The following is an 8,371-nucleotide window of genomic DNA, read 5'->3' as shown; positions in this document are numbered from 1 at the left end:
CTTCCTAACAATTAAATATAATTATATTGGTTGTAAAAGATAAAACTTAAATGTTTAAAAAAACACACAATTAAAACCCTTGTGCTGTTTAATGGGGTCCAGATGACCCCACCCATATACTGATGTGTGATCCATTTCGTGACAAAGGTGGACAGAATTTCATATCTATAGTTCAGTGCACTTTCTGGTGGGGTCCAGATGACCCCACTTTTAATGCAAACATGCCGAGGATGGTTACATTGATTGTTTTTTATTATATGCAAAACATATTTTTAAATTAGTCTACATGGAAATTGACATTTTTTTCTAAACTGCATTTTTTTGTTTGGAAAAAGTTGCATTTTTTAGGAAAGACACATCCTGGTTTAGAAGGTGGTTTTTGCTTCTCCTCACAGAGAAATTAAATGCTGACCCCTCATTTTTTTACACAAACCTGAAAGCCTATATACTAGGGGTGTGTGGGGGGGTGAATTTGGGGATTCATGGGGATATTTCATTTGGTTATATTTTCTTATCTTATCAAAATGCTAACTGTGAAGCGAGCCAAAACTCTGCTTAATTTCACATCACAAATTCAGAGTTGAAGAAGTACAGTCATGGGAAATATCGCGATATTATAAGATGTTTCGTGATACACGTCGCCAGACTCTTGTCAATACACACCCTTACTAAATGCTGTTTAACTTATTAACTAACTTATTCTACTTTACAGTAAATTTTTCAGTCAATCAATTTTCATTTTTTTGTTTTTAAATGTAAAGCGCTTCGAGCTGCATAATGCTTGAGAAGCGCTTTTTATAAATAAAGTTTGATCTGAAATGTTAAATGACGTATACCGTACTTACATATCGCTTTATTATCTTCTTAGAAGCCCCAAAGCGCTTTAAAGTCACAGTTTCATTCACACACTATGGTGGCAGCCTATAACCACCAGGAGCAATGTGGGGTTCAGTGTCTCGCCCAAGAACACGTCAACACATGGAATCAAACCTGCGAATTTCCGATCAGAAGTCACCAGCTTTTTGGATTAAAGATGAGAACTTGAGCACTTTATTTTAACAAAATGTTTTGTTTTTCTCCCATTTTAGTGAAACTATTATGTTCCTGCATCAGATTTTCTACCAGGGTCTTAAAGCCAGAATAGCAAGCTGGCCTACATTAGTCCTGGGTAAGATTCTTACTTATTTTCTTTGTTGGAAAATCATAATAAATGATATTTTCTCTTGATTAACCTGTTATTTGGACTCCAAAGAACTGCTTTCACTCTGGTTTACGTTTCTCTTTTTTTGGCATTCTTCTCTCCAGCTGACCTCTTTGACATCTTGCTGCCCATGCTGAACATCTACCAAGAGTTTGTAAGGAACCACCAGTACAGCCTGCAGATCCTGGCTCACTGCAAGCAGAACAGGGACTTTGACAAACTACTGAAGCAGTACGAGGCCAAGCCTGATTGTGAGGAAAGGACTCTGGAGACCTTTCTCACCTACCCAATGTTCCAGGTTAGCGCACATGCTTTTCAGTACACATAGTCGAACACAAAGAACACAAAGACAGAAATAAAAAGTGAAAAGAGAAGACATGTTTGCTCTAGATACAAATATTTATTGATAATGTTCTTAAAGTCTGAGCCAAAATGTATTTTTTTAGGTATTTGTGTGACTAATTTATGACAATCTGTGTCCACAATTTCTGCATCACGGTAGTATTATTCAAATAAAACATGATGCAACATAATGTAACCAAACCTCTTCCAGATTTTCTACTAAATGTTTTCTATGATTTGTAGTGATTAGTCTCAAACCTTAAATCGAAAACATCTCACTCCTTATTCACCTCTATCAAGTCACAGTCATTTTATTTAATTTTTATATTAAAGCAAGCCTGGTTTGATCATTAGCTCTAAATCAAAAGACTTTTTAAAGGTTTTCCTCATTAGGAGCCTGACCTTAGTTGATCTTTAATTGTGAGTGGCAGACCCCAATCAAAGTCCGCTGACATTAGCTAATGCAGAACAATGCGTGGCCTGATTGAAACGATCACTTCAGTGAGATCAAGGGGCAGCAGTATCATGATCCGTTTCCTTCTTCAATGTGCAGTTCATCATCGTGGACCTTTCACAGTGATCTATAGTAAATCTAATTCAAAGTGATATAATGTTTGGGCAAGCAAAGGAGCTTTCTTTACATTTTTAGATAAAGAACCAGCAGCGACATGTCACCAATGATTCCTGTGTTAAATATGTTGGTGATCATGCAAATAAAAAAACAAAAAAATATCTCCTTTACTCATATGCAGGTTTTGTTCTTGTGACTAAATTATGGGGACACTCACATGTGTTTTCTATGAGGAACAGCAATCACTCCTAACAATCAAAAGTAAATGTTTTCTAAGTAAATGCTTTTTTAGGGGGCAAAATGTGTCTTGTAGCCTGCTGAACACATGCAAGAACACAATGTTCTTGCCATAGAGCTCCAAAGCTACGTTCACACCGCCCTCTGAAACACAAAGTCTACGTCAGGGGTGGGCAAACTACGGCCCGGGGGCCACATGCGGCCCGTTAAACTGTTTAATCTGGAATAAATCATATTGATTATCCTAATTGTTGCATTTTTTCCCCTAAATTTCAAGTGTCTCCCCATAAATTAAAACATTGACCTTTGTTTAGGTCCACAAAATGATTCTGCATTCATGTGTTGTTGAAAGATTTGTAGTTTTTCTGATGTTCATGTGTGTTCTCCAAGTCAGATAGGCATTTTTTGGATCATTCAAACACCACATGAATGCAGCATTTTTTTTAAGTTTGCATTTTTATCTGAGGTACATCAATCCATTTGTGCAATTAGCACTAAAATGACAACAAAAGTGCAAGGTTTGAAAGAAAATGTTCAAAAAGTTCTGTTTTATAATGTGCATTAATTGTGAATCAAATGAAAGCATGTTTTTATTCAAAGTTTATATTATTTATTTCTCTTATGACACAGATTACCAGATCAATACATGCATCTACTCCTGGTCTGACCTTTTGTCAAACTTGAGAACCCTTCGTGGCTCACAAGTCAAAAACTTTGCCCAACCCCGGTCTACGTGAACGCGTATAAATGTGCATTTTGGGTTTCTGCGTTCAAAATTATGGGTTTAAAAGTAGCTACACAACCGTTTTTGGGCTCTACGAACAAAACGTGTTAATTGAACGCGCACTGCAAGTTTGAGCAGGTTGAGCTATGACCAATCGAGGACTATGATTTGGTAGTGATGGATGGATGGTGTCCTTTTTAGTGCCGACTGTTTGCTAACGGATCCTGGAGGAGACATTTTATTTAGTGGAATAGACCAGTGAAAGAAAACATCTGGAGCAAGATTCGTGAGATTTGCTCCACTTTGAATTTTTTTTTTACCAAACCTCATCAAACTGTGGCGGACATGTGCAAGTAAACAGTAGAGAAAGAAGAAGATGCTCTTCCCTGCTTGTCCAGTTTAAACACTATGAACTATGTGTGTAGGCAAAAACATGCGTTTTTTTACGATCTTGAACGTGTGTCTAATATCTGGTTTATACTTGAACTAATAAACGCACATTTTAATACATGTAAAGCTTCAACTACAACCCACTGAGACAACAATTTTCTCATAATAAAAAAAAATATTCTCCCATTCATCGTTTCGTGTTTCTGAATGGTCAAAATTGACATTTCTAGAACTAATAATGCAAATTTTGCAACAATACTTGACAAAATTTGACTTTTACATTTCGTTAATTTTGTATGACCTAATTGTTTCTTTGTGTTCTGCTTTGTTCTAGATACCCCGCTATATTCTTACTCTCCACGAGCTTCTGGCCCACACACCCCATGAACACATAGAGAGAAACAGTCTGGATTATGCCAAGTCCAAGCTGGAGGAACTCTCCAGGTATAGACTTTCTAACTAAACATTTTGGTGCAGAAAAACCAGACACTGAGATGTTTATGAATGGTATTCTTTCCTAGAATAATGCACGACGAGGTAAGCGAGACGGAGAACATCAGGAAGAACTTGGCGATAGAGCGCATGATCATAGAGGGTTGTGAAGTCCTCCTTGATACCAGCCAGACGTTCGTAAGACAAGGTAACTCTCCCCTACACGTGTTGAACTCTAGATCACAACAAAAGAGGATTTCCTGTCCCTTCCACACAACACATCTGGCAGCCTGATCTCACAGACTGCCATGAAAATTAAAGTTGACAGTCTTTGAGGAAGAGCACACATTGCTCAAAAGGAAAAGTCTTTAATTTCAAAATGCAATAAGGCTGTTCTGAGGCAAGCTGATGATGAATCTGGAACTGTAAATGTCAGATGTCCCCAGCAGGGCTTGATGGGTAAGAAGAGAGTAAACGGAGTTGGTAGTTTACGTAATCCTAGTTATGTTCCGTGACTGTGCATGCTCTGTTTGTTGGGGTTATTTACTGATGCCTTTCTTTACACTTCACCTGCTTTTTTTTTCTTTCATTTATCTATTTCATTTATCTTCTTGTCCACATTGCTTGCATACAGGGTCTCTGATCCAGGTGCCAATGAGCGAGAAGGGCAAAATTACCCGAGGGCGACTGGGCTCGCTGTCTCTAAAGAAGGAGGGAGAGAGGCAGTGCTTTCTGTTCTCCAAGCATTTAATCATCTGCACCAGGGGTTCTGGAGCAAAGCTTCATCTCACCAAGGTAGGCCGTAGTTGCTGAGCGAGCAGTGCAGCTGCGCCACAATCACAAGTCAAACTGAGAATATTCACAAACAGCAGAACACATCTTTAAAGGTAGAAGATGCAACCTAAAAAACCCTTAATAAATAAATAGCTTTCTTTAAACATGAAATACCCACTTGCAAAATGAAAGAAACATATTTTAAAAGGCCTATATCAGGGGTCTGCAACCTTCAACAGTTAAAGAGCCATTAGGGTTAATTTCTCACCAATCAAAACCCAGTAGGAGCCACAAAGTCTTCACTCACCTTTTAGGAAAACAAGATACTGATTTATATTTATGTTTTTGGTACTGAACTGATACATGAAATAAACTATATTTTTTACATAAATAAAACACAAACGTGACGATAAAGTAGCCTTTTCTTAAAATATGAAATAGTTTATAACTTTTGACAGAGCTTCAAATGACTTCCTTTCAAAATAAAAGACATCCTACACCATAGGATTATATCCATGCAGCAAATGAAGTAGGAAGAGTAAAGTAATTCAAAAAATGATATAGGCCCTATATTATACAAAATCTTTTTTTTTTTTTTTAGATTTTAAGCATGTTATAATTTTAATTCCTCATGAAAAAAAAACCCAAAAGACTTTGTTTTGCTCCACTCATGCTTCTCTGAGAATTCCTCTAAAACCCTGCACTCTGAGCACCAGCCCCTCCCAATCCCCTAGGATGACAGGAGGGAACAGCCCAGTCTAAGAAGAGTCTGCGCTGCCAGCACAACTGGCGCCTCCCTTAGGGTAACACACACTGAACCTATCGGGGGTAGGGAACACTTTTAAGTATTTAAAAAAGATCCAATACAATTAAAATAAATATTTTTGATCATTTTTTCCACCTTTCACAAAAAAAAAAAAAAAGTTTTCCTTGTTGTTAAACAGATTCAAACTCAACTGAAAAAGAGAGGCACAAAATGAAAAATTAATTTTAAACAAATATTATATTTGATTATTACACGCACACAGACACACATTTATTAAAGTTTAAGGCTTTGTTTTTCCTTTTTCAATAGTTCCAACTAAGCATCTTCTAAAGAAAGTAACCGTTTCATGCATTTCCAGAATGGAGTCGTCTCCCTGATAGACTGCACTCTTATGGAGGAGCCTGAGGGAACCGATGATGAGTGTGAGTGTTTAACATGTGCTATCGAGTACAGAGCCTTATGTCCTGTTATACTATTGTATCATAGTCGATAAATATTGAATACATAGGATCTCTTAAACAAAGAGGTGGGAGGCACATCATCATCAAAAGGACGAATAAAAATGACTTAAAGGAAAATCTGGATAAATCAGATGATAGAATATATGCATTTAAAGCCTTTTTGCGTATCAGAATTGATCCATCACATAGATTATTAAGAAAATGCATCTAATGGTTATTAGAGAAAAGTTGAGCTCTTTTTCAAACATCCCTGATAAAAAAGGATTCTTTAGTCAGTGATTTAATCTATGATTAATGTGGCAGTCGCTAACCTTGTTCCTAGATTTGTTGCCTTCATGCTTTTAAGATGACCAATAAAGTAATAAAAGTTTTTGCCTTTGAGGAGACACTATTAAAAGATAAGGAAATGATTGGGTACCTCATTTGTTTTTGACCCAAAGGTAATCCAGCAAATCATCTTCAAAAAATGAATTGTTTCTTGTCTTTACTCTGCATTGGATTATGTCTTGAAAAAAAAAAAAAAGGTGGAAATAACGTATAGTTTGTGTGCTCACCTCAAAGCCAAATCAGACAAGAGTGGCCAGGACATGGAGCACCTGGACTTCAAGATTGTTGTGGAGCCAAAAGACAGCCAGTCGTTCACAGTCATCCTGGTGGCTTCCTCCAGGCAGGAGAAGTCTGCATGGACCAGTGACATCAGCCAGGCATGTCAACATGCATAACAATCTCCAGCGGAGAGACAAGATCTGAGGATGTCGGCCAAACTCACTAACATTTCCTCTGTCTTATCTGTTTACTTCACTGTCCGTGTCCTGCAGTGCATAGATAACATTCGCTGCAACGGCCTGATGATGAATGCCTTTGAAGACAACTCCAAAGTCACGGTGCCACAGATGATCAAGTAAGCCGCATTTGGTTTGCATGTATTGCTGCACATCTTCTCTCTTTTTTTTCTTGAGCCAGGGTTGCCAGATCTAATTAACATTTTTCAGCCCAAATGCAACATAAATCAAACACAAATCCATAAAAACGAGTAAAAAACTACGAAAAAGATAAAAATAGGCAATCATTTAGGCAACACGTAAAATAGGGTTGATTTAAAAATGCGAAGTTAGTCCCTGGCTGTTGCTAACCAGTACACATGGTTTTTGTATTTGGCAGTGCATAAACCTACAGAGACAACTGGTTGTCATTTTTTTAGTGATCATGAGAGAAAATTTTGTATTTTTTCTTTTATTTCAAAATACAGTATGAGACTAAGTGGTGATGGTATATACAAGTCTCAACATTTTTCCTTTTAGTTTAAACTTTTTTATAAATATTTTCCTCTAAATGGCTCCTCAGCTTTGATTGAGCTACACAATGCTCATCTTTTCAGTCTGAAAACATTATTTTGAGATTTTATTTAATTTGTTTCAATGATTTTTTTGATTTCTGTTCTAGGTCAGATTCAAGTCTGTACTGTGATGACGTGGATATCCGCTTCAGTAAGATGATGAATTCCTGTAAAGTGCTGCAGATCCGCTATGCCAGCGTGGAACGGCTGCTGGAAAGACTGACTGATCTGCGTTTCCTTTCCATCGACTTCCTCAACACTTTCTTGCACTCGTACCGCGTGTTCACCACCGCCGACGTGGTGCTGGATAAGCTCATCACCATCTACAAGAAACCCATCAGTGCCATTCCTGCTCGGTGAGTCTCATTTAATATGGAAAGTGTTGATGCTTTTGAGGTCTGTGATCTTCCCCACAATGGCCAAACAGATCCAACCAGAGTTTTATGGCATTGGTGGGGTTTGAGGCTTCAATTTAAAGCAAAAGGGCTAATTTGCTCTTTGTCTTTAACCTTTCACCACAAGAATAGAGTATTTTTGCATTTAAAAAATTAACCCATAAGAATAACTTGGAATATACCACAAACCAAGTGAACCACAGAACACATTTTTTATGTTTCACTGATTTCACCATGGGTTCTTAAATTTTGCATATTTAAAAATCCAACAACTATTAGCAGTTTATAGTTTGAAACCAATTTGATCGTTGCTGCAATTTTTTGTAGAATTACTGTGGAGCCTCAAATCTGGCTCATTTATTAACAGGTCAGGTCCATGGCTGCTGTCTTCAGTCAGATTTTCTTGAAAGTGTTTTGTTTCTCTTTTAAGTTCCACTCCAATCATCTCTTGATCGGTTGTAAAAGTGTCCCCTGTGGTCTTTAGCCAAAAATCAAAGAACATATGTCGCTTTCTAGGACATCATTTTTGCAGAGCTGCAGTAGGTCATCAGAAATTCGCCTCTAAGTTGTGGAGTAAGTCTTCCTCCATTTCCCATCACCCACAATCAAACACTACTGGTGCAACAAAAATGGCGAGCAATATTGAAGCTGTCCAGCCATTTTCATCTAAGTAGGTCTTTATTGAAAAGATGAACTCTTTGTACCCTTCTTAGAGTAAAGTGAACAGATTCTTCACTACCTA

The 8,371-nt window shown here is 37.5% G+C and overlaps 1 protein-coding gene across 2 annotated transcripts in view; it reads left to right on the top strand.

Moving 5' to 3' along the window:
* rasgrf1 (Ras protein specific guanine nucleotide releasing factor 1) overlaps positions 1-8,371 on the top strand; it is a 28,742-nt gene that overhangs the window by 7,556 nt on the left and 12,815 nt on the right. For both annotated transcript variants that reach the window (XM_024282361.2, XM_024282360.2), the window contains exons 6-14: positions 1,089-1,168; positions 1,306-1,499; positions 3,800-3,909; positions 3,987-4,105; positions 4,532-4,692; positions 5,796-5,859; positions 6,460-6,602; positions 6,717-6,799; positions 7,342-7,590. In XM_024282361.2, coding sequence (XP_024138129.1) covers positions 1,089-1,168; positions 1,306-1,499; positions 3,800-3,909; positions 3,987-4,105; positions 4,532-4,692; positions 5,796-5,859; positions 6,460-6,602; positions 6,717-6,799; positions 7,342-7,590 — 1,203 coding nt within the window. The remainder of the gene's footprint in view (positions 1-1,088; positions 1,169-1,305; positions 1,500-3,799; positions 3,910-3,986; positions 4,106-4,531; positions 4,693-5,795; positions 5,860-6,459; positions 6,603-6,716; positions 6,800-7,341; positions 7,591-8,371) is intronic.

Source organism: Oryzias melastigma, linkage group LG6, assembly GCF_002922805.2.
Source record: "Oryzias melastigma strain HK-1 linkage group LG6, ASM292280v2, whole genome shotgun sequence".
Taxonomy (NCBI): Eukaryota; Metazoa; Chordata; class Actinopteri; order Beloniformes; family Adrianichthyidae; genus Oryzias; species Oryzias melastigma.
The sequence above is the reverse complement of the archived record's forward strand: the minus strand, read 5'-3'. Positions and strand labels throughout refer to the sequence as shown.